The 27210-nt window shown below is 42.9% G+C and overlaps 1 protein-coding gene and 1 pseudogene across 2 annotated transcripts in view; one reads left to right on the top strand and one right to left on the bottom strand.

The window, feature by feature from the left end:
* Positions 1 to 14116, bottom strand: part of Sidt1 (SID1 transmembrane family member 1) — a 91996-nt gene extending 77880 nt beyond the window's left edge. The window contains exon 1 of one of the 2 annotated variants that reach the window (XM_085685594.2): positions 13284 to 14116. In XM_085685594.2, coding sequence (XP_085541720.2) covers positions 13284 to 13505 — 222 coding nt within the window. In that variant the 5' untranslated portion in view covers positions 13506 to 14116. The remainder of the gene's footprint in view (positions 1 to 13283) is intronic. The other variant, XM_085685595.2, reaches the window with a different exon arrangement.
* Positions 14117 to 20604: 6488 nt separating this feature from the next.
* On the top strand, positions 20605 to 23648 carry LOC125392710 (elongation factor 1-alpha 1 pseudogene; annotated as a pseudogene).
* The last annotated feature ends 3562 nt before the right edge of the window (positions 23649 to 27210 follow it).

Here is a 27210-nt window from a genome sequence, read left to right on the forward strand (position 1 = left end):
CCAAGTAATTCATTAAGAAAAACTTTAAATTTTTCCATTTTCAAAAATTCCAACAAAAACTATAACGTTTATCAAAAATGCTTTTATAGATCTGGTTAAATGGATGACTGATTCTGCATTCCGTTCTGGCGGTCCCGGGAGACGGGTGACACTTCTCTGTGCAGAAGCTCTCTCTCAGGCAGGTCGTCGGCTCTGCCCTGCAGCCATTGCTGCACCACAATTCTACTGTGTACACATGGAACTTCTGTTAGGCCCTGAGCTAAACAATGCAAGAAGAGCCAGCCAACATACTCTGGGATGCTGCTGCACCACAACCCATAATAATATTAACATCAAGGCGTTAGCTCTCTTTGAAAAGGAGACAGAAACACGGGCATCTTCCAACAGCAAAGAGATTTCAAGGTGTCACATGTCCCTCCAGGTCTTTTGGACTGAAGTCAGCCAGGGAGGATGTAGAAAAGATACCGAAAGCAGCCAGCTGAGACCACAGCTGGGGACAGGGCGGTAACTCTTTGCATATTGTTTCAGATGTTTAAAATACGCTCTCAGAAGAGACCATCGCAACAGTGAAGATAAAACAAAGTGCAAAACCCCAAACAAACCCACACCATCCAAGCCTATTGATGTGCTGCTCAGCAGGACTGATAGCGAGAAAGAACAAAGGGACTGGAAGCCAAGTTCAGGCACGGGCAAGTGGCAGGGCCGCACAGAGGGAGCGAAGCGTTGGGAACCAAGCCTTATGGGCAGTGGGAGGACCTGTAGGAAGCATTCCAAACTGGAACACAAAAGTTAGAAAACAGTCAACTTTACATTTGTTTGATTAATAAAACAAAGAGAGGCTTTTGAGGGTAATGAAAGGGTTTATAAAGACGCAGCTCCCAAACTCTATGTTTTCCCCATGACTTTGCTTTCTAGTCACTTATTATATTTAGGTGTAAGTGGAAATATTTTCATTGTTCAATGTCTAGAAGATACATAAAAAATAGCTACAGCCTTAGTATCTCCTAGAGAAAATGCAAAGTTTATCGTATTTCAGAGACCTCACTAATAAAGACTGATATCATAAAAAGAATTCTGAGAATTCCATAATCCATGACTCCACTAGGTAACACCGTGCATCTGAAGTAGCTGGGGAATCCTTGCCTCAGCGGTCACAGAGAGAGGATTACCTGCACTAGTCTGGCTTTCACATTCTCATGGGGGGTGGGGGAGGAAGTGCTTGTCCTTTTAACTGCACATTCAAAACTGAAGCTTACCATGCTAAGTGGTAAACCTCCAAGCCAACCTCCATGCTCAGCCTCCAGGCCAGCTACCAAGTCCCAAGTACAACAAAGAGTACAAGGAGTTACAACTCGGTACAACCGGCAGCTGGCCTGGAGGACAAGATGCAAAGATAATCTCAATGATAACTGGTAATGGGAATCTTCTGGGTGATTCCTTGAAAACCATTGAAATCTCAAAACTGGCACAATGACAAGACCATTTGATAAACCAGCATGAATGGGGTAAACCTGACAAGGCCACATCCCTAGATAAGGAGCTACATACAGACAATTGATGGATGCTTACCAAGGGAGGAGCCCCCTGGCTGGTTATCTAATTCCCAGTGGTCAGCCCTAAACACATACACATGAGCAACACTAACTGGGCTCAGCAGGTTGTATTTGTGTGTGTGTGTGTGTGTGTGTGTGTGTGTGTGTGTGTGTATGTGTGTGTATGTGTGTGTGTATGTGTGTGTGTATGTGTGTATGTGTGTGTGAGTATGTGTGTGTGTATGTGTGTGTATGTGTGTGTGTGAGTGTGTGTGTGTATGTGTGTGTGTGTATACTTATATATAATAATAATTAAAGAAGAGGTCATGAAATTGAAAAGCATGGGGGGGCATGGGAAAAGTTGGAGGGGGTGGAGATGATGTAAATACAGTGCTTATGTGTACAATTCCAAAATAAATTTTTAACTAAAAAACAAACTTTTATGGAAGGTCATAAATTTATACATTACTACCAATGAAGAAAAAGAAGCGGGAGAATGCGCAGAGGACAGAAACAGAAGGCAGTGAATGAAGAAAACATAAAAAGGAAAAGACACAACTGCCCCTAGGTGTGGTGGAGGAGAAGGTTTATTGTAGATAAAGGGGAGAGCATGGCCAGAGGCAGGGACACCTGGGAGAGTCCAGAGTGAACACCACTAGACTGAGCTGTGCCATGTGAGAAGGGGGGGGAGGGGGAGAGAGGGGAGAGAAGGGAACCAGGGGCGATAGCCAGGAGTCCCAAAAGAGAGTAGACAAAAGGGACCAGGTAACCAAAATGATCGGATTACATAGGGAAGAGCAGCCCAGCCCCTGGACTGGAGAAGTTTAGGGGAGGAGATGCCAACCAGGAGGGCTCTGTAAGAGGTTGGGACTGAGGGATGCTGGGCGAACCTGGTAGCCAGCATTCACTTTGATATGTTAAATCAGCACCTCAGCCATTTGTCCCAAGGTTTGAAACCTAATGGTTAGACCTTCACTGCCACACGCTCTACAGATAAAACAAAACAAAAACCAAAACCAAACAAACAAATAAACAAACAAAAAACCTAACAAAGTGAATCAATTCTTAAACTTCACAAAGAGCCTAACACATTAACAGTGCCTCGTCACCAAAAGAACTTGCCGTGTGACCTTCGGCACAGCAGCTGGGTGGTGCTACAGTAGGCTCCGTTTACAAGGAACTACACAAACAGACTGTTCCTAGGAGCTGTATGGTTTGTGGTAATATTAATATCCCTATTTAAAACAGACGCTTTCTCACTGTGGGAGAAAGTGGATGTGTAGCCAAGCATAGCCTGTTAAGAACCGGGATTTGGAGTCTGAAAGGTGAGGTAGATAGGATATCAGTGAGAGCAAATGAAAACTCAGGTTTCCAAATCTGACTCGGACGTCACGATATTGGTCCACGATACAATGCATCCCTTAGAGCTGACTCGGAAGTCACAATATCGGTCCACGATACACTGCATCCCTTATATCTGACTCGGAAGTCACAATATTGGTCCACGATACACTGCATCCCTTAGAGCTGACTCGGAAGTCATGATATTGGTACACAAAACAATGCATCCTTAGATCTTCCCATGGAGAGGGCTTGGAAAAGTTGTTACCAACCGTGGGCAATGAGGAACTCTAGTTCTTGCACGGTGCTTTCTGAAAACTAGTTTTCACTCTGACTTGGCCTTCTTGAGCCCGTGCCTGATGGCAGGTTAAGAACAAGAGCAACTGTCATGAAAGCAAGCAAGAGATCATCCAGGTGTGGAGGCTCACACACTTGGAGCATCAGTAGCTCCAGGTTACTCTTGTCTACATAGTGTTTCAAAGCCATCCTGGGCTATGGGAGACTTCTTTTTAAAAATCAAAGCAACAAGCAAACAAACAAACAGACCTGTCAAAATAAATCAGAATCTAGCTTGAGCTGGCCTTCAAATCCCAAAGGATGGGTTTTTTTTTTTTTTTTTACCTTAAGGAAAAATAAAAGTAACAATGACCAAAAATGCATCAAGTACATCTAAACCAATAACTGATACGCGTGCAACCGTTAAGAGGTGCTAGGGAACAAAGTATTCTCAGTTTTGGCAAGTGAAGAATGAAGCACTTGTCTTGTGCTTTCTTTATAAGCAGCAACTTAAGCTAACCAAACAGCCAACAGAAGCTGCCCATTATAGGCCTAAAGCTTGTGATAAAGAATCTTGTCAGAAAAGAAATCAGGTTACTTGTCTGTGTCCAAAACGCCTTTCCCCTTCTTTCTGCTCCCAGATCATAACCTTTTGAAGTTCAGTTTCCTCCAACTGAACTGCATGCAGGATGTAGGGTTTCTCTAGACCTTAGTAGTTCTTGGCTCAGGGACATCCAATAAAGTTAAGATATGAGATATATGCCTGTTTAAATATCTGCTAAAAGTTGGGTTGAAAAGGCAAAAATGGATAAATGAAATTAACTTTATAAAAGCAATTTATTTGGGGGTGGGTTGGGTTGAGACAGGATTTCTCTGTGTAGCCTTGGATGTCCTGAAACTAGCTCCGTAGACCAGGCTGGCCTCAGACTCACAGAGATCAGCCTGCCTCTGCCTTCCAAGTGCTGGGATTAAAGATATGCACTACCACCGCCTGGCCGATTCAATCTTAAGTATCTAAAAATACTCCCATTTAAACACACACACACACAAATCAGGAAAACATTTGATATTGTTTTTATCTAGTCTTTGAAATCTAGTGTGTGCTTTATATATCAGTTCAGATTAGTCACGCCATCTACACGCCATTCTCCGACTCGGTCTGTAATCAGGCTGTGCCTGCCACAATATCAGCTCCATAACTGAAGTGATGTCAGCCCCTAAGCACTTTCATGACCTACTGATGTCATTTTCACAGTGAAAGAGAAATGGAGGTGATTTCTATGGACTGGATGCTTATGTCTCGCACCTCACTCCAGCTCTTCACAGGTTGAAACCAAATCCCCCCCCCAAATGATGCCTGAAACGTAGCTTTGGGGGAAGTAATTAGGTCACAGGATAAAATCTGTGCCTTTATGAGAAAAGACCTTGAGACCTTGGTTCACATGTGGCTTGCCTCTCTGCACTCTTGCCCCTTTGTGGATGCAACAAGAGAGTGGCTCTCTGCAGGCTAGGAAACAAGCCCTTATCAGACTCCAGATCTGCCAGTGGTATGTGCTGCTGCAGGACCGTTCATCCAGATAATGTGTTAATGAGATAGTCCTCCCTCCAACAAGCAGAGGTTCTGTCTAGGAGACTGTAGGAGGACAGCAAAGGTTTCTTGGCCTCAGTACACAATGAACCAGCATGCCCTGGCTCATTTCCAAGAAAGGAAGAACTGAGGCTACGACATCCAGGTTTTAATGTGTGCTGCAGCTGTGTGTCAGCACCCTTGATACGAATACACAGACCCCAGGGGTACCACATTCTGCAGATGCTTGAGCACCATATAGAAGATCCACACCATTTTCCTACAGCTCATGCGCATCTCTATATGTAGAAGGGAGGCTGTTTGTTCCTTTCCCCCGCTGCTCAGACTCCTGAAATAACCACACAGAAACTGTATTAATTAAATCACTGCTTGGCCCATTAGCTCTAGCTTCTTATTGGCTAACTCTTACATGTTAATTTAACCCATCTCCATTAATTTGTGTATTGCCACATGGCAGTGGCTTACCAGCAAAGTTTCAGCATGGCTGTCTGTGGCGGCACTACATGGCTTCTTTCTAAACTCCACCTCCTTTCTCCCAGCATTCAGTTTAGTTTTCCCCACCCACCTCTATTCTTGGCACAGGCTCAAGACAGTTTCTTTATTCATTAATGGTAATCACAGTATACAGAGGGGAATCCCACATCACATATGTATTCTTGGAATCACTTCTGCATTACTTAGAATCACCAATGCAGTACAAAATATTAATGGACAAAATTATACTAAACTGGAAAAAACAGATAATTTTCTTTAAAATATAGACCTTGAAACTGGTGTCCAGTGTTTTCACCCTTATTCAATATAGTGCTTGAAGTCTTTTCTAGAGAAGAGGAAGACAAAAACGAGGAGTACAAACCAGAAAAGCAAGTCAAATTATCTCTACTGAAGCAATACGGTTTTGTACTTTGGTGAAAGCTTTTAGAACACTTTATCAGTAAAGCTGAAAGAAACGAAATCACCAACAAAATGGTAGTTTTTCTGTATGTCAATAACAAACTTGCTAAGACAAAAAGTGAGAAAATATTCCATTCACCACAGCTTAAAAATACCTAAACAAGAACATAAGAGACCTCTTTACACACACACACACACACACACACACACACACACACACACACGCACGCAATGTAGTTTTAGTGAAAATTATGCTGTTTGTGTTGAAACCCCCACCACTACCACCACCAAGAGCCATTGACTATCTAATAGTCCCAGTGCCTAGCATGGGGGAACCTCCCTTCAAGTCACTGGTCAGGGGACTTGAAGACACTCCTCAAATAATATGGCCCACTGCTGTTGCCCTTGGCTGCCTCCCAGAACTTGAAGGTAAGACTCTAGTGCTGAAGACACCACATACTTTGGACAGGTGACTTGGAGGAATCCAGTTGGAATTGGAACTGCTCTGAAAGCCATCTCCCTGAGGATTAGCTCCATAGCATTAGAAGGTGCTATACAACCTGTGAGGGTAGAAAGAAAACAACAGTTCTACCCAGCCACAAAGTTACAATATGACAATCACAGCAAATGTCCCCAAGGGTACAAGATGGTACTTAATCCTTGGGGCATCTGATTGGACATAACAGGCATCTAAGTGGACTTAGGGTCTACTCAATGGGAGAGAATGTTTGCTTGGCACTGAAAACACAGACAGTTACCTGGTCATGGACCCAGAGGACTCACTGCTGATGCTCTATCAACTGCATTATAAATATTGACCCTTATACTCACAGGTAAGCCTAGTCCTCACCCCTCATGGAAGAAGCTCTTTTCCCCAGCAGATGGAGGCCATTACATAAAGCCACAACTGGTCAAAATGCAGAAAACAACTGACTGTGTCCAGTGTCCCACACTAGTTGATTTATCGACAACACCATCCCTGTATCTAACGGTCAGGAACATTACGGAAAAGGAGGCAGAAAGATTGTAAGAGCCAAGGAATCACAATGTCTACCATGAGGCAGTGTCCTTACATATGACAGGGAAGCTGAACCCGTGAAACCTTTAAAATATAGTCGCCTAAGTAAGACCAGTACAATGACACCATGAATGGATGAACTCTTACAAGGCCCCACCTCTGGATGAAGAGCTACAATTAATGGACAAACTAATTAATTTCTGCTGACAAAAGAAGAATTAGTCTTCTCCTGAGATGAGCACCCCTGGTAGATTATCCATTCCTACGCAGTCAACTCTAAACACACACACACACACACACACACACACACACACACACACACACACCCCAATTAAAGAAGAAGTAATGAGCCAGGTGCTGGCAATGCACATATTTAATTCCAGCACTCAGGAGGTGGAGGCAGAGGCAGGCACATCTCTGTGAGTTTGAGATCAGCCTGGTCTAGAGAATTAGTTCCAGGAGAGCCATGACTGTTACACAGAGAAACCCTCTCTCGAGAAAAACAAACAAACAAAAAACATAGTGAAATTGAGGGGGAGAGGGAGAGGGTATACAAGAGAGTAATTTTAGAGGGAAAAGAAGGGTTGGGAATGATGTAAATGCAGTACTTGTACATGAAATTCTCAAACAACTTAAATATAAAGTATTTCTAGAGTCTTCCTCCTCCCAAAAGTAAGAAACCAAAAAACAAATTGAAGAAGACACTAGACACAAGGTAGATGCTTATGTCTTATGCCTAACTCTGGGTAGGCAGAGTTAACTTGGTGAAAATTGCTATATTAACAATATGTCATCTGTAGAGTCAATAGACTACCCATGAAAATTTCAATGACAGTCTTTGAAGAATTAGAAAAAAATGGTAGAAGTTATGGTAAAAATGGTAAAACAAAAGACCACAGATAACTAAAACAATCCAGTGCAGAAAGAGAACAGCTGGAGGTGTCTGACAAAGAATATCAGATCTCAAATTATACTAAAGTGACAAAGAATACCGAATCTCAAATTACACTACAGTGCCATAGTGACAAAGAATACTGGATCTCAAATTACACTATAGAGCCATAGGACTAAGAATACCGGATCTCAAATTACACTACAGTGCTATAGTGACAAAGAATACTGGATCTCAAATTACACTGTAGAGCCATAGGACTAAGAATACCGGATCTCAAATTACACTACAGTGCCATAGTGACAAAGAATACCGGATCTCAAATTACACTACAGTGCCATGGTGACTAAGAATACCGAATCTCAAATTACACTACAGTGCCATAATGACTAAGAAAGCATGATGCCCAAACAAAAAGAGAGGTGTAGATCAACAGAACATTAGAGAAAACCCAGAAGTGAACCCATGTATCTTATGGCCATTCATTTTGAAAAAGGCATTAAAAACATACACTGAGGGCTGGAGAGATAGCTCAGCCATTAAGAGCATTGCTTGCTCGTCCAAAGGTCCTGAGTTCATTTCCCAGCAACCACATGGTGGCTCACAACCATCTGTAATGAGGTCTGGTCTGCAGGCATACACGCAGACAGAATATTGTATACATAATAAATAAATAAATATTTAAAAAATACAGCTCTTCATGTTGCAGTGACCCCCAAATATAAAATTAAAAAAAAATACACTGAAAAAAAAAGACAGCCTGGTTAACAAATGGTGTTGACAAAACTTGACATCTACCCGCAGAAGACTAAAATTATGTTCACATCACTCACCTTGCACAAAAATCAACTCAAATGGATCAAAGCCCTTGATTTAAAATCCCAAATTCTGAAACCATTCGAGGATAACATAGAGAAGACACCTCCAGACATAGCCATAGGCAAGAACTTTTTGAACAGGACTCTAGTAACAGAGGATAATTCTAAGAATCAACAAACCAGACAGAATTAAATTAAGGTTTCTACACAGCAAAGGAAGCTATCAGCAGAGTGAACAGTAGGCCACAGAATAGAAGGACATACTTGCTGTTTATATTACAGATCAGGGAAAGAGGTCTTTGCATGTAGAGCATACAAAGATTGTAAAAATTTAAACCGACAATGACCCCTGCTAGTCAACAAATGGGCTAATGAACCAAACAGACACTTCTCAAAAGAAGAAACATGAATGGCCAATAAATTGTTTGGCATCCTAAACCATCAAAGAAATGAATATTAAAGCACAGGTTGAGTGTTGTGGAATATTCCTATACACTGTGTGAAAACGTATTGCAGTGATGGGTGTAATAAGAAGCCGATTGGCCAATATTTGGCAGGAGATACAGGCGGACTTCAGGGCAGAAAGAGAACTCTGGGAAGAAGAAAGGTGGAATTGTCAGACATTCAGAGGAAGCAGGACATGCAGGGGGAGAGGTAAAAGCCACAAGCCATGTGGCAGCATGTAGATTAATAGAAATGGGTTACTTTAAGATATAAGAGCTAGTTAGCAACAAATCTAAGCTAAGGCCGACATTCATAATTAATAAGGTGTTTCAGTGTCATCGTTTGGGAGCTGGCAGGACAGAGAAAGACTCGTTACAGTTGAGATTCCCACTTACCCGAGTCAGAACGATTGCTGTTCAAAGCACCAATTCAATGCCTGGTGGCAGCACTCAGGAGGTAGGGACAGGCAGATCTCTGTGAGTTCGAGGCAAGCCTGGTCTACAGAGCAAGTTCCAAGACAGGCTCTAAAGCTATGTAGAGAAACCCTGCCTCAAAAAACAAAACAAAAAGAACATAAATGCAAAGGGTACAAGAAAAGAAGAGCTCTTATCTGTTGTTAGTGTGAGTATATACTGGGCGTCCACTACGGAGATCAGTATGAAGGTTTCTCCAAAAAGTACAAATAGAGCTATCATACAGCCCAACTATACTGCTCCTGGACATATATCCAAAGACCTCTGCAAGTTAGGCAGAGATTCGCTCACATCCACATACATAGATGCTCAGTTCACGATAAGAAAATGGACTCGGACTAGATGTCCATCAACAGATGAATGACTAATGAGAATGAGATTCATACTCACAGTAAAATTTTACTCATGGGCAAAGAAAGATGGAATTATGGAACTTGCAGAAAAATGGGTGGATTTGGAAACTATTACATTAAGTAAACAACTCACTCAGAAAGACAAATACTGCATTAACTTTTCATAGGCATGTCCAAGGTTTTATCTTTTAGATGTGTACTTATGTGGGAGTGGGTGTAGATATAGGTATGAGACCAGAAAGGGGCCATAAAAGAGAAGAAGAGGTTTTAAGGAAGAAGGATAACAGAGTCCATGATCTGAAAGTAGAAAGGGGCTACCGGGGACTGAACAGGAGAAGGGCAGGATGGGGGTGTAGCCGGGAGATGGCGGAGAGGCAGGAGGATGGACCAGCTTTGCAAACAAAGCTAAGTTTGAAACAACACAATGAAACCTATCACTCAGTACGCTAATTTAAAAACGAGCAAACGGTGGGCAGGAATCAAAAGCGGTGTTTCCCAAACGCTGTAGCCCTTGTGGAATTCTGTCCCTGCTGTACACAGGTTCTCCTTTTCTGTATGGGTCTTTGATGGTGAACCAGCCCCAGTGGGCACACAGATTGTTCCTTCCAGTCCCCACGACGGTGTTCTCATTTTCCTGCAGACTTGTGTTTGCGTCCTTGTCCCAGTCAATTTCTCCCCAGTGACTTCCCTGCAAGGTGATTTCCTGTTTGGTGGATTGAGCCTGTGGTTCAGCACCTGTTTGCACAGTGTAACTCTAACTCCCGGTCAAGAGAGTCTTGGGACACTTCCTCTCCAGAGACATGACATGAAGCTTACCTTGCTCAGCCTGAACGTTTAGCCACTGATTCCTTTATTTGTCTAGAAACTGGTCAGTCCATCCTTTCAGTGACTTTTTTTTTTAAATGTCAACTTCATGTTTACACTAGTCCCGGCCTCAAGGCATATCAGACTTTTCCTGGTGCCGAGTTCAGCTAGAGTGACACAAGCCAGATGACATCATCCCATGTGGATCCACGTGGAGACGCAGTGGCTGATGGGAAAGGCCCAGAGCAAAGGCTCCTGTCCCCTCCCCTCTTACTAAAGCCTGAATTTTAGGCTTCCTTCTTCAAGACAAAGGAAAACACAATGACAAACAAGAATGACTTCAAAAGAACAAAAGATAAAAACTTAAACAAACGAAAAACCTGGATCCCCACCCCCACCCCGCCCCATGCGCGCAAACGGGAGGAGGGTAGTGGGAAACAATCCCAAAACTCCTGCCTTCCCAAACAGCCAGGCTTCTCTCCATTCGACCGATCTCTATTTAGCTCCTCAGTAAGTTTGGAGTTGGAAGTGGAGGTAAAAGTTGTTCAATATGGAGCAACAATAAAAATTTAGATAGTGGTGGCCAGCATTTGGGACTGTGGGGATAGGGAGTGGCCAAGATGACCGGTCAGAGTTGGAAGAAAGCCCTCTCCCTGGAATCCTTCCTGCCCTCCATAGGGGATCTCTGGTGAGTTAGTACAATAGCTATCGCTGGTCTCTCTGGTTTAACCCATCACTTCTCTTGTACTTTCTTTCCTAGGACTAGGAACATAAAACTTCTAAGGTTTGCTTACAGTTGTTGATTTTTTTATTGTGCTGTGTGGAGACGTTCTTCAAACTATCACCATTGTTTCATAAAACGAAAAGTGCTTTAATGCACGCATATGCAAAATACAAAGGACACAATGGAATATTTTTTCAAATATTTGATCTTATTTGACTTCATCTTAACTATTCCTTAGGCTTTTATTCATTTTTTCATTTAGTTTTGCAGAAAACATTTATAAAACTCTGAAATACGGAGCAGAACATGATCGTGCTCCTGACCTCAATATCTCAAGCGTCCAAGGAAAGTCAAGCAGATGATCTCAAATACAGACAGAACAACTTGTGTGGGGTAGAGGGACTTTTGCAATAATAAGGGGGAAAGGCAGAAGCAATGTAAAACAGCGGTTTGTACTCCAGAAGGGAAGGTGCATGTCTGTAATCTCAGCATTAAGGATGCTGAGGCAGAGGAGGACACAATCGAGGCCAGCTTGGTCTACATAATGGGACTCTATCTCAGCAAGCAAGCTGGAAAGAGAGCTCAGCCGATTGGAGCACATACTGCCCTTCCGGAAGACTTCAAGTCAGTATCCACCACCTGCCTCTAGGCTCACAGCTGCCTATAACTCCAGTTCCTGCGGGTCTGGCGCCCTCTTCTGGTCTCTATGGGCACCACACAAGTACGTTGGTATACACACACACACACACACACACACACACAGATAAAATAAAAACAAAGAAAAACAAAATCTCATTTGTTTCTCAGCAGAACTGCAAGGAACACCACAGCCTGTCACATTCCTCTGAGCACATGCTATTTGATTTAGGACAAAACTGGCACTATATCTCGGAGACCCTGCAGCTTTCAAGACTCTCATCTAGTTACAGGAAACCACAGGACTAGGGTTCTATCTTACGTGTAATACATCAACCAGCTGGTGGGCACCCCCCAATGGGCAGGCAGGAGTCCCTTGTGTGGGGTATGTGATTGAATGGCTTTGCACACATGTACGAGTTGCAGGAGTCGAGCAAGGCGAAGGCTCTGCTGTCATGGGGACAGTGCCGTAGGATTTGGTGTCAGGTAGGAGATGGGGGAACTTGGGGCACTTTCTCAAGACACACAGCAGAAAGGCACTGGAGAACAATGGCAGTCCTAAGGAAGGAAGTTTCTGGATTGTGACCCTGAATGAGGCTCAGGGACAAAAAGGCACAGAGGTATTCCGATCATCTAGTTCTGAAATGTCCCCAAGGGGGCAGGGAATGCCACCATAGTGAGGAACGCATAAACGTTTTTATAAGGGGAGAAGACACAAAAAGAGGTACAACGGACAGTCACCCCTCCTAAAGGTATCTTATTTGAAGGACAATGTGAATTATGTGCATTGTCTTACATTATATAATCACCTAAGTCAGAGGCATGGTTGATGAATTAATTCTCTTCCCTCCTTGCCCCACCATAACTCTTGTCAAACGGATCTAGAACTTTCACACAAATTTTCACCCTTACGAATAATCAAAGCCTGCACAGATCACCTGAATGAGTATCGCCGTTCCTGCGTCTTTGACTCTCTAAAAAAACAAAAATCAAAAAACAAAACAAAACAAAACAAAACACCCAAGTACACCGTATGGCAGTGGTAGCGGAACGCAGGAGAACTGTCCACTCTGACACGCTTTTCATTTCAGGTTTCGTCCCCGTATGCCATAAAACAGAAGGGTCCGCACCGGATTAGGAACAGGTTTGTCCTCCCCCGCCCTCCTCAGTCCTCCCGCGAACGTAGCCACCCAAACATCCTGGAGAAAGGCCCAGCCTGAGCTAGAATCCGCAGAGGATGCGGGTCTCAGCGCCTCTGCAAAGCTCAAGAATGGCAGCGATCAGGCTGGGGTGGGAGCGAGGAAACCTAGAGGTGCCCGAAGCTGGTGCCGACGCTGGGGCAGGGTAACGATTGCCTCACAAGAGAGAGGCGGGGAGAGGGTTTCCAGGTCTCCGAAGTCTCCCTTGCTTCTTCCTGGGTGCAGCCAGAGGTACCGAGGGGGCTCGGCGATCTCTGAAGTTTGAGTCAGCCTAGGGAGCGAGCTTCTTACCTGGCCAGGGTGGGTGGTGTGGTTGAAGGAGTAGATGTGCTCGGTGCTGAGGTTCACCACCCCGTTGTAGACATGATCAAAGTCGGCGGCCCTGGCGGGGTCGCGGGGATCACGGAGCAGCTCTGTGGACTGGGCAAAGGGCTCTCCGGGGTGGCCGGGGACCGCCGCCCGCAGGAGCCAGGGCAGCGCGCAGAGCAGCGCCAGCCGTGGGCAACCGAGCATGGTGGGCGCCTCGCCCCGGGGGCCCGGAAACACAAGCAGCCCGAGCAGGGGGCGAGCACGGAGGTGGTCCTTCCAAAGTCGCCTGCGGGGCTGGGCTCCGGCTTCAGCAGCTGGGTGGTGTGTGACCGAACGCCCACAGCAGTCTGGAGAGGAGCAGATCAAATACTGATGTGCCACCTGGGGTCTCCAAAGGAGGTCACGCGTATGGAGTAGGGGTACCGCGAGACGTGGGGACCAGCGAAGGCTGCTTTCCCCTTCGGCTTTGAAGTCTTCCTCTCCTCATCGCTGAGAACCCTCCACTTACCAGAGAGAATTTTCACTGATCTCTTCCCTCTTAACCGCAAAACAATAACAAACCCCTCAGAGAAGTAGCTGCTAGTCTAGAAGAATCTATGTGACTGGCCATCAAGGAGGAAATCGGGTGCAAGATATAATGAATATGCTCTCTAGCTGCAGGCAAGCGAACAGAAAGCAAAAGAGTGTGCCCTCTCAAGGGGGTGCCCCGTTTGCCTTTCCGCTCTACCTGCAGGACTCTTGCAGGTGTGAAATGCCTGGCTATGCGCCCTGCTCTCACAGAAGCCCTTCTCAGACACCTGTGATTTCCTTATTACTCTTGCTCTCCACAGAGACTCAACGTCATCTCTCCCTTGCCATATGTGCGTGTATGTAAATATGCACAGCTACAAAAAAATATATATGATTAAGAGAACAGTCCGCAGCTCAGCCTCAAGACTGCTTCCGTAAGGGATCAACCAGGATTCAGTGGCCATATTTAGGCAGATACCTTTTCTTTCCACCCAAACCTTTTGAGCCTTTGAATTTGGCAATATTTTGTTTCCGATTCTGGAAGAATTTTTAGGATTCTAAGTTGCATTTTTGTTCTTTTTAATTTAATTTTTTCTTTCTTTCCTTCCCCCCCCCCTTTTTTTTGGTAGGGTCTTACTGTATAGTCCATACTGGCCTTGAACTCGAGATCTTTCCTCCTCAATCTTCCAAGTGCTGTGATTTCAAAGGTGTGCCAAACTCACCCTCGAGGTTCTTGAGAAACACCGCACAATGAGCCAGAATTGGGGTGACTTTAAACTGCAGCATTGAAAATATTTATGCCACTTCTGCAAAGTTCAATGAAATTTAATCTGAAGGCCTTTGAGGTTCGCTGCAGTAGCCAGTTCAAACAGTCTTTGACTTGAAGACTCCGCCTCAAACTTTATGGGACCTGGAAACAGGCATCTCACAGGTTCTTTTGCGGTCTAACATCTCCTTATTAGAAAGATAATTCATACTTTCAGATGAAATCAGCCTTCCTCCCATTCACTGAGTCCTGCCCTCTAGAGCCACAGGAATAAAGTCAATTCTTCCACATGACGGCTTTGCAGGTATGCAAAGGGAACTATGACCTTTCGAAGGATCTTTCAAGGTTTTATCCATCTAGAATTTGACTTTTATCCACAGAAAACAGCTATGCAGTTAAATGCAACTGAAAACACTCTGTTTTATCCTAATAGAGGAGAATGCGGGTGTGGCCTCTGCACGCCCTTAGCTTGAGCCGCCAGCACAAACCATCACGGTTCTCATTCCACCACATCCGTTTGGACAAACCAGGTAAAATCATCCTTCCTTCTGGAATTTGACTTTGATTCACAGAGAACAGCTCTACAATTAGACGCAACTGAAAAGATCTTTGGATCATCGTATGAAGTTAGTACTAAATAAAAAGTACTTTTTTTAATTAATATAGGTGGTCTGTGTACTAGAAATTGGAGATACAGATGATGTACGATTCTGTACTATGATAATCCTGAGTCTAGCCCTCATCCACAGAAGAGGATCCGTTCTACCTCGACTAAAGGTCAGAGAATTCAGACCTACTCTTGCCCCTTCAAGGTTATTGTCAGGAGGTTTGACCCAGGGTGTGGCTGCCTACAGGATGCTTGGCCTAAGGTGTGGTTGCTTCATTTCCTGCCTAAACAACAGAATACTTAGCTTAGGATATAGTTACTTGATGTGTCGGGTATTGAAGAGGTAATTATTGCTTGTTCTTTGTATCTTGGTAAAGCAGTCTTCTGCCTTCCTCCCCCTTTTGGTTTGGGGTATATAAAGCATATGGAAAATAAAAGCGGGCAGATTCAGTGTTCACTGGGTTGCCCTTCCAACTCTACTCTGTGTCTCTGTATATTTCTTTTGTGTCTCTGTCTTTTCTGCCTAACATTTCTAATCTACACGCCCTGCCCTGAAACATATGAACCCATCGAGGCTGGACCACCACAATCCACTGAATGAGCTAGGCTAATTGTCATCTCAGAGTCACAAGTTATCATAAGGATAAGGAGGAAGAATGCACTTAGCAGTATATTTAAAAAATGGAATGGTTTATGAACGAGTATTAGTCTGTGAATATTATTGTATGAGTGCAGGCTAATAGTTAAAAAATGTATCCTATCAGGCAGTCACTTAAAAATATTTATTCACTTTTCTGTGTTTGAGTGTTTTGTCTTCATGTATGTCTGTGCGGCATGTGCGTTCCTGGTGCCTGGTCTTCTGAGAGTGGAGTTCCAGACCCTTATGAGCAGTTGTGTGGGTGCTGAGACTCAAACCCAGGGCCTCTGGAAGAGTAGACAGTGCTCTTAACTTCTGAGCCATCTCTCCAGCCCCATCACTTTTAATATTAACAATGCTAAAACCTCACAGTGAAGACAGAATGTCCAAACGGCCATTGGCTGTGTAACCTGGAGAATACTTTCTGTAGCAGTCAGCTCAGGAAGCCAGCCTTAACAGCAAACAACCCAGAAGGCAAAAACCATAACCTTGGCAGCAAGTGGTACAGACTCTGGGAACTGGTACAGTGAGTCAGTTGGCTTTTGTCCTGATTTCCACATGGGTTCATCAGAGGCCAGCAAGCTCCCAACATGGTACACTGCTTCTGGCCTGCCCTCAGTGTCTCTGTACCAGGAGCCAATCAGAGCCTTCCAAAGCCTTCCCTTATTTTCATCACACCAGATCAATGCATCAGGGTAATGAACACTTGCAAGCAAAGATGAATGGACTCAATGGGCCACTATAGCTTCCACAACAAGATTCTTCCTCTTCTATTTAAAATTTTATTTTTTGTTTTGTTTTGTTTCATTTTGGGTTTTCTCTTAAATTTAATTTTGGTTTGAGGTGGGGGAGGGGAAGGTTGCAAGGACAAAGGGCAAATGTGAGGAGACAAGGAGCTAAGTGGGATTAGAATGCATGATGAGAGATCCACAAAGAATCAATAAAAGTTTTTGGTTTTTTTTAAAAAATAGGTAAGCTATGCCCAGTGTAATGCAAAACAAAACAAAAACCAAATAAAACTGCTTTTGTGTCTCATTGAAAGAAGTCTTACTAGGTACTGTCATCAGGAAACGCAGCAGTGAAACTCCAGCATGCCATCACTGACTTCATGTTTTACAACTGCAAGTAGCATTTTCTTTAATGAAATGTCTGAGATAATATACACATACTGGTTTTTTTTCTCACCAGTAAAATCTAGAGACCCTACAACAGCAAGACTTCAACACTCCCCTCTCACCTGGTCTTCTGAGAGTGGAGTTCCAGACCCTTATGAGAGGTCGTGTGGGTGCTGAGACACGACCAATTGACTGGACAGGTCAATCAGGCAAAAAATTAACAGAAATAAGGGAACTAACAGATGTTATGACTGAAATGGACTTAATAGGCATCTATAGAACATTCCATCCAAACAGAAAAGAATATACCTTCTTCCCAGAACCTCATGGAACCTTCTCAAAAATTGACCACATACTCGGTAATAAACCAAACCTCAACAGAAACAAAAACATTGGAATAACCCCATGTGTGGAGGGCCGGACCACATTCTCCGTTGCTTCTAGGAACAAAGGTAGAGATTGACCTCTGTGACCCCAAGGTGTGGCGGTACACGCCTTTAGTCCTGATGCCTGGGAGACAGAGGCAGATTGACCTCTGTGACCTCAAGGCGTGGTAGTATACGCCTTTGGTCCCATTGCCTGGGAGGCAGAGACAGGCAGATCTCTGTGAGTTCAAGGTGATGTAGCACACACCTTTAATCCCAGCGCACGTGCTTGACCGCTGCGTCCCTGCCTACTCCCGAGGCATCATCTGGGATAATGGGCAGTGAACCAATCCAAGAGTGACACATCAGAAGCGAGGACTGTTTCCTTTATAAGGGCTGGGTTCCCCTCATTCGGGGTCTCCGCCATGTAAGCTTATGCTCTCCCTCTCAAGACGCATAAAGCTTTACTGCAGAAGAATCCTAAGTGTCCCGCGTCGTTCTTGCGGGCGAGACGGTAGTGCGGGGCACCCATGTATCTTATCAGATCACCATGGCTTAAAACTAGAAATCAGCAGCAATACTAATTCCAGAAAGCACACAAATACATGGAAATTAAACAGTGCTCACCTGAATCATCAATGGGTCAAGGAAGAAATAAAGGGAAAAATTAAAGACTTCCTAAATTTAAATGAAAATGACCACACAACATACCCAAATTTATAGGGCATAATGAGAGCAGTGTTAAGTGGCAAGTTCATAGCTCTAAACGCCTACATAAATAACCTGGAAAAATCCCAGACTAGTGAATTAACAGAACATTTGAAAACTTTAGAGCAAAAAGAAGCAAACTCACCCAAGAGAACTAGATGGAAAGAAATAATCAAATTGAGAGATGAAATCAACAAAATAGAAACAAAGAAAACAATGCAAAGAATCAATGAGACAAAAAGTTAGTTCTTCGAGAAAATCAACAAAATAGGCAAACCTTTATCCAAACTAACCAAAAGGCAGAGAAAGAATATCCAAATTAACAAAATCACAAATGAAAAGGAGGACATAACAACAGACACAGAGGAAATACAGAGAATTATCAGGTCATATTTCAAAAACCTGTACTCCACAAAACTGAAAAACTGAAAGGAAATGGACAACTTTCTGGATGTATATCACTTACCAAAATTAAATCAAGACCAAATAAGCACATTAAACAGACCTATAACTGCTGAAGAAATAGAAACAGGCATAAAAAGTCTCCCAACCAAAAAAAGGCCACTACCAAATGGTTTCAGTTCAGAATTCTACAAGATTTTCATGGAAGAATTAATACCAATACTCTTCAAATTATTCCACACAATAGAAACAGAAGGAACATTGCCAAACTCTTTTTATGAGTCTACAATTATGTTGATACCCAAACCACAGAAAGAAATTACTAAGAAAGAGAATTACAGACCAAACTCACTCATGAACATTGATGCAAAAATACTAAGTAAAATACTGGCAAATTGAATCCAAGAACACATCAGAACCATCATCCATGATGATCAAGTTGGTTTCATCCCAGAGATGCAGGGATGGTTCAACGTATGAAAATCTGTCAAAGTAATCCACCATATATACAAGCTGAAAAATAAAAACCACATCATCTCATTCGATGCCGAAAAAGCTTTTGACAAAATACAACATCCCTTCATGACAAAGGTCTTGGAGAGGGATACAAGGAACATATCTAAACATAATAAAGGCAATACACAGCGAGGAAATAGCCAACATCAAACTAAATGGATAGAAACTCCCAGCGATCCCACTGAAATCAGGAACAAGACAAGGTTGTCCACTCTCTCAATATCTATTCAATATAGTTCTTGAGGTCCTTGCTAGAGCAATAAGACAACAAAAGGAGATCGAGGGGATATAAATCGGACAAGAAAAAGTCAAACTCTCACTTTTTGCTGCTGAAGTGATAGTTTACATAAACCATCCCAAAAATTCTACCAAGGAACTTCTACAACTCATAAATACTTTCAGTAATGTAACAGGATACAAGATTAATTCAAGAAAATCAGTAGCTCTCCTGTACACAGGATAAATGGGCTGAGAAATAAATCAGAGAACATCACCCTTAACAATAGCCCCAAATAGCATAAAATATCTCAGAGAAACTCTAACCAAACAAGTGGAAGACTTGTATGACAAGAACTTTAAATCTTTGAAGAAAGAAATTGAAGAAGACACCAGAAAGTGGAAAGATTTCTCATGGTTTTGGGTAGGCAGAATCATAGTAAAAATGGCAATTTTACCAAAAGCAATCTACAGATTCAATGCAATGCTCATCAAAATTCCATCAAAATTCTTCACAGACCTCAAAAGAATGGTACTCAACTTCATTTGGAAAAGCAAAAAAAGCCAGGATAGCCAAAATAATCCTATACAATAAAAGAACTTTTGGAGGCATCACAATCCCTGATTTCAAACTCTATTTCAGAGCTAAAGTACTGAAAACAGTCTGGTATTGGCATAAAAACAGACAGGAGGACCAATGGAACCGAATAGAAGACCTGGATATAAATCTATACATATTTGAACACCTGTTTTTTGACAAAGAAGCAAAAAAATATCAAATGGAAAAAGAAAGCATATTTAACAAATGGTACTGGCATAACTGGATATCAACATGTAGAAGAATGAAAATAGATCCTTATCTATCACCATGCACATAACTGAAGTCCAAATGGATTAAAGACCTCAACATAAAGCCAGCCACATTGAACCTCATAGAAGAGAAAGTGGGAAGTACACTTGAACGCATTGGCACAGGAGACCACTTCCTAAATATAATTCCAGCAACACAGACACTGAGAGAAACAATAAATGGGACCTCCTGAAACTGGAAAGTTTCTATAAAGCAAAGGACATGGTCAACAATACAAAATGACAGCCTACAGAATGGGAAAAGATCTTCACTAACCTCACATCAGACAGAGGTCTGATTTCCAAAATACGCAAAGAACTCAAAAAAATTGGTCATCAAAAGAACAAATAACCCAATAAAAAGTGGAGTACAGATCTAAACAGAGAACTCTCAACAGATGAATCTAAAATGGCTGAAAGACATTTAAGGAAAGGTTAAAATAAACATGTTTGTATTCTTTCTCAACTTCTTTTTTTTATAAAAGGTTGAAAGTGACATGTTTGTGCTTTTAAAACTCACCTTTTTATTATAAAAGGTTGAAACTAACAAACTTGTGGCTTACTTTTTTTTAATTGAAGACTTCTCGACCAACTTCAGTTGAGAATAAGAAGATGCCGTTGATTCAGTTCAGCACAGCAAAACATCCAGCCAACACGGCTGCATTCGGTAAAGACTCTCAAAGTCAGGGAAGTCAGAGAAGGTACCAGAGCTGTGACTTAGTGGTGTTGGACCCTGAAGTTCAATCACTGAGGAGGAGTTGCTCCAAGAGACCACTCTCACACCACAGTTGATGTAAAAGCATGAGGATTTAATTCTGTCATGACAGGGTCTTTCAGCATTCGAGAAGCAAAAGACCCCAAATGACTGTTACAAGCTATTTTTAAAGCAAAAAGCCATAGAAACAAAGGGGTGAGGAATCTTGGGTTTTTTAAAACTATTGGAATTGGCTTAATCAAAGGGCTATTACCAATAATTGGCTGGAGAGCGGTTGCCAGATCAGGTGAGGTAAGAGGGAACATATGAGGGTCACTTTGCCCCCTTCCCAGGGACTGACTCAAAACATCTGTGGACATCTGTGGGTTATTTTGTCCCAATTCCAGGAATGAAGCTCTATTTGGAGAACACTCACAAGGACTCAGGGAGATGGAAAGTTCCCAACATTCTAGTATGTGCAGGTGCAGTTGTTAGGTTCTCAGTGGGGGAAAACACTAATGCTGAGAGGCCTCAAAAATGGCCTCAGAGTCGTCAGAAATGTCTTCAGGGTTATCCTAGAGTTCTACTGTGGTAGAACACTTATCTACCAGAAGAAAGACACTGAGTTTGATTTCCACAACAACAATAAAGCATGAAAATGTTTAAAAAGTGAAAAAAGAAAGGCTGGAGAGTGGAAAAGTTTTACAGTGAAGGAAAGGGAAGGTGTCAGGGATTTTCTGGTTAGGTATTGGCTGGGGAGGCTGAAGAGGGATTTGATGAATAGCAGGGTGTCTTATGGTTTGGGAGCATAGGTAGATTAGCCAAAGAATGACAAATAAATAACTTGATTGAAGTACAAATGACGTGTATCAATTTTCACTTGTTTAAAACATATAATTTAATGTTTCACACACAACACCTGTTTATATACACATATCTGTGAAGCCACAATTATAGGATCATATCCATCCTTTTTCAAAGTTTCCTTCTTCCTTCATACCAAACTCTTGTATCTCTTACTGACTCCTTTCTGTTCCCTAGCAACTACTTACCTCTTGTCACTCACTCTTGACAGTCAGTTTTCATTTTTCCCAAGTTTTATAGAAAGGGAACTGCTGTGGGACAATATTTTTACCCTGTAAAGATTTGTTTCTTGTACTTGTTTAATAAACACTGACTGGCCAGTAGACAGGCAGGAAGTAGAGGTGGGGCAACCAGGCAGGAAGTAGAGGCAGGGCAATGAGAATTCTGGGAAGAGGGAAGTTTCAGTCTGCAGTGATGACCCAGGCATAGAGGAAGCAAGATATGACTGCCTTGCTGAATAAGGTACTGAGTCATGTGACTAACACAGACAAGAATTATGGGCTGATACAAGTTATAAGAATTAAATAATAAGAAGCCTGAGCTACTGGACCAATCAGTTTATGATTAATGTAGGCCTCTGTGATTTTTTTTGGGACTAAACGGCAGTGGGAACTGGGCAGGGCAGTAAACTCAGCCAACAGGGAACCATAGATTCTACATTATTTATTTGACTTCTTTCACTCAGCATAATAAAATGAGATACATCAAGGCTATTGTAGCAATAGTTTGATAATATTTCTTGCTGAACAGTGTTTCCTTGTGTAGATATACAATAATGTGTTTTTCCATTCACCTGTTGGTGAGTGTTCATCTGGGATAATAGCATTTGGCTATGGCAAATTAAGCTGTTGCATGCATAAATCTTCGTAACCATATATTTTCTCCCTTTTTGGTAAAGATACAGAATTAGAATGATTGGATCACACAGTAGGCTCCAGACACCTTATCTGTTTATTATTGTTGAGTTTTGGAGAGCTCTTAATATGTACTAAAATATAAGTCTTTAATTGATATATTCTTCGGAAAGATTTTTTTTTTAAATCTAGTCTTTGGAGTTTTTGATTTCTTAAGAAAAGGTGTGGATCCCTTGAACCAAGGCATATTAGCACTTGGCTCCAGCATGTTGTCACCATTCCAACCAGAAGTTGGCACAAATGCTACTGTGTCAGGGTTGTAGCCAATTTTCTTAATGTAGGTGCTGACTTCCTTAACAATTTCCTTGTATCTCTTTTGGCTGTAGGGTGGCTCTGTGGAAACCATTTTGTTGACACCAACAATTAGCTGTTTCACTCCCAGGGTGTAAGCCAGAAGTGCATGCCAGATGGTAGTGCCAGTGGGAACACCCTGTTGGAAGCTTTGGATTGTATCCTGCCACCAACTCGTTCAACTGACAAGTCTCTGTGACTGACCCTCCAGGATGTCTATAAAATTGGTGGTATTGGGGCTGTCCCTGTGGGCCGAGTGGAGACCGATATTTTAAAACCTGGCATGGTGATGCCCCTTGCTCCAGTCAATGTGACAGCAGAAGTAAAGTCTGTTGAAATGCACCATGGAGCTTTGAGTGAAGCTCTTCCTGGGGACAATGTGGGCTTCAATGTGAAGAACGTGTCTGTCAAAGACGTTAAACGGGGCAACGTTGCTGGTGATAACAAAAATGACTCACCAATGGAAGCTGCTGGCTTCACTGCTCAGGTGATTATCCTGAACCACCCAGGCCAAATTAGTGCTGGCTATGCTCCTGTACTAGATTGTCACACAGCTCACCTAGCATGCACGTTTGCTGAGCTTAAAGAAAAGATTGATCGTCTTTCTGGCAAGAAGTTGGAAGATGGTTCTAAATTCTTGAAATCCGGTGATGCAGCCATTGTTGATATGGTTCCTCGCAAGCCCATGTGTGTTGAGAACTTCTCTGACTATCCTCCCACTGGGTTGTTTTGCTGTTTGTGACATGAGGCAGACAGTTGCTGTGGACAAGAAGGCTGCTGGAGCTGGCAAGGTCACCAAGTCTGCCCAGAAAGCTCAGAAGGCTAAATGAATATTACTCCTAACACCTGCCAGGCCAGTCTTAATCAGTGGTGGAAGAACAACCTCAGAACTGTTTGTCTCCAGATGAAGGATCTATGGTGATAAGCAAAATATTCATCAGTATGGTTATGGGCCAAGGCTGGTTCAGGCACCCTCTCCTCTGTCCAGAGAACAATCTGGGGATCTCTCCTTGGACCTGGGATCCCATATATAATCAAGTCTCCTGTAAACCCTAAAATGACTCCCTTATTTGAAATATATTCTTCCCTGATCCCATATTCATCCTTCCTCCCTGCCACCCCGGTCCACTGAGCTTTCCCCATTCCTCCCCTACTCCCTTCTCTCTAACCCTCTCCCCTTCCAACAACCCTCCCACCCCCCCATGCACCCGAGGTTACCTGGGACTCTTGTCTATTTCCTATCTCCTGGCGGATAGCTAAATAATCTTCATCAGGTTCATCTTCTTATTTAGCTTCTCTAGGATCACGAATAATAGGCTCAAAGACCTTTAATTATGGTTAGAATCCACTTATGAGTGAATACATACCGTGTTCCTCTTTTTGGGTCTGGCTTACCTCACTCAGTAAAGCGTTTTCTATTTCCATCCATTTGCATGCAAAATTCAAGATGTCATTGTTTTTTACCGCTGAGTAAAACTCTAATGTGTATATGTTCCACACCTTTTTTAACCATTCTTCTATTGAGGGGCACCTAGGTTGTTTCCAGGTTCTGGCTATTACAAATAGTGCTGCTATGAACATAGTTGAACAAATGCTTTTGTAGTATGTTAGGGAATCTCTAGGGTATATTCCCAAGAGTGGAATTGCTGGGTCCTGAGGGAGGTTGACTCCCAGTTTCCTGAGAAACCGCCACACTGATTTCCACAGTGGCTGCACAAGTTTGCATTCCCATCAACAATGGATGAGTGTTCCCCTCATTCCACATCCTCTCCAGCATAGGCTATCATTGGTGTTTTTGAGTTTGGCTATTCTGACAGGTGTAAAATGATATCTCAAAGTTGTTTTGATTTGCGTTTCCCTGATTGCTAAGGAGGTTGAGCATGACCTTAAGCGCCTTTTGGCCATTCGAAGTTCATCTGTTGTAAATTCTCTGTTCAGATCAGTACCCCATTTTTTAATTGGGTTAATTAGAGTTTTAGTGTCTAGTTTCTTGAGTTCTTTGTATATTTTGGAGATCAGACCTTTGTCTGATGAGGGGTTTGTATCACCATAGATCCTTCATCTGGCAATGGATGGAGATAGAGACAGAGACCCACATTGGAACACTGGACTTAACTCCCTAGGTACAAACGAGAAGCAGAAGGAAAGAGAACATGAGCAAAGAAGGCATGACCAGAGGGAACCTTCATCCGACGATGGATGGCGATACAGATGGAGACCCACATTGGAGCACCGGACTGAGCCCCCCAAGGTCCAAATGAGGAGCAGAAGGAGGAAGAAAATGAAAAAGTAAATCAGGACTGCGAGGGATGCGATCACCCACTGATACAAGGGGACTGACCTAATGAGAGTTCACCAAGGCCAGTTGGACTGGGACTGAACGAGGACGTGATCCAACCAGATTCTCTGAATGTGGCTGGATTCTCTGAATGTGGCTGGCCCGGAGTCTTTCTGAAAAGCCATTGACAATGACACTGGGACTTGTTTCCTCTGCATATACTGGATTTTGGGGATCCAGTCTGTTTGGATACTCACCTTCCTGGACCTGGAGGGAGGGGGGAGGAACTTGAACTTCCCACAGGGCAGGAAACCCTGACTGCTCTTAGGGATGGAGAGGGAGGAGGAGAGGGAGTGGGGGAAGTGGGAGGGTGTTGGGAGGAGGGGCGGAAATGGAAACTTTTATAATTTAATAAAATTACTTTTAAAAAAAAAAGAACTGTTTGTCTCAATTGGCCATTTAAGCTTAATAGTAAAAGACTAGTTAATGACAGCAATGCATCGCAAAACCTTCAGAAGGAAAGGAGAATGTTTTGTGGACCATTTTGTGTGTGTGTGTGTGTGTGTGTGTGTGTGTGTGGCAGTTTTAAATTATTCGTTTTCAAAATCAGTACTTTTTAATGGAAACAACTTGACCAAAAATCTGTCACAGAATTTTGAGACCTATTAAAACAAGTTTAATGAGAAAAAAAAGAAAAAGTGTGGAAAGAAAAATTAAATTTTGATGAAATTTAAATTATCTTTCATGGATTATGTTTGCCCAATCCACATATTTTCTTCAATGTTTTCTGACTTACAGTTTTAGATTTTACGTTTAGTTTTTCAATAAATTGTGTGTATGTGTCTGTGCATGCATAACTGTGTGTCTGTGTGCATGTATGTGTGCGTGCCTGTGTATGTGGAGTCCAGAGGTCAATGTCAGACATCTTTATCCACCTTTTTTTTTCAAGACAGGGTTTTTCTGTGTGTCACTGGCTGTCCTGGAACTTGCTTGGTAGATCAGATTGGCCTCGAACTCACAGAGATCTGCCTGTCTCAGCCTCCTAAGTACTGGACGTAAAGGCATGTGCAGGATTGCTCACTGAACCTGGAGCCCTATTCAATTGGACTGGCTAGCTAGCGAGCTCCAGGGGTCCACCTATCTTTGCCTCCCCAGCACTAGGATTATGTTCTAGTTTCCATTACTTTGATAAAATACCCCAATTAAAAGTAACATAGAGGAAGAAAGGGTTTATTTGGTTTACAGTTCCAGACTGCATCTCACCATTGAGGGAAGTCACGGTAGGACTTCAAGGCAGAACCTTGAAAGTTGTCATTCTTGCTCTTCCACGTGGCACAGTCTCAGACCTTGGAACTCACTTTACAGACAAGAAGCACAGCAGGAACATTGACAATGATGCTTGTTAGCTGGCTTGCAGGCTGGTTTATACTAACCTATCTTTTTCATACAGTTCAGGACCACCTGCTTAGGTATGGTGCTACCCAGAGTGGGCTAGGCCTGTTTACACCAATTAGTAATCAAGGCAATACCCCACAGACTGCCAACAAGCAATTTTGATCTACGTAATTCCTCAGTTGAGGCTCTGTTTGTTCTCAGGTAATGCTAGGTTGTGACAAGATGACATTTAAAATTAACCAGCACAGTTTACAAGAGCACACCACTATGCCTGGCTTGGAGATGGAATTCGGGTCTTCATTTCTAGGCAGGAGGTACTTTACTAGTGAAGCCATATCTTCAACCCTATAACTTATTGGCGAATCAATCCCACACCAGTTATGTTTTAAGGGGTTATTTATTTTGGGGGGTAAAACTTACATACACCATAAACCGTCAGGAAGGGAGCCTAGTTGCAGGAGCCAGGAGCAGGAGCTGGGAGCAGGAGCTGGGACCAAGCACTGGAACCAAGAGGGCCTGATCCGGGATCTGTGGCTCTTTTTAAAAGAGAAATATACCACGCCCCAGTGGGCTGGTATTTCGGCGACTATTGGCTGACGGAGCTGAAGGGGCTCCCCACCGCACTGTGGGCTCGTGCTTCAGCGACTATTGGTTGAGGCAGCGGAAGTTACTCCCACAACAATAACTATTTTTCAGGTAATTTCTTGAATGTGGTAGGTATAAGTCTAGTTCCATTTTTTCATATGGAGATAAAACAATGCCAGAAAGATTCATTTAAAATC

The sequence above is a fragment of the Myodes glareolus genome, chromosome 2 (genome assembly GCF_982192425.1).
Source record: "Myodes glareolus chromosome 2, mMyoGla1.1, whole genome shotgun sequence".
NCBI classification, from domain to species: domain Eukaryota; kingdom Metazoa; phylum Chordata; class Mammalia; order Rodentia; family Cricetidae; genus Myodes; species Myodes glareolus.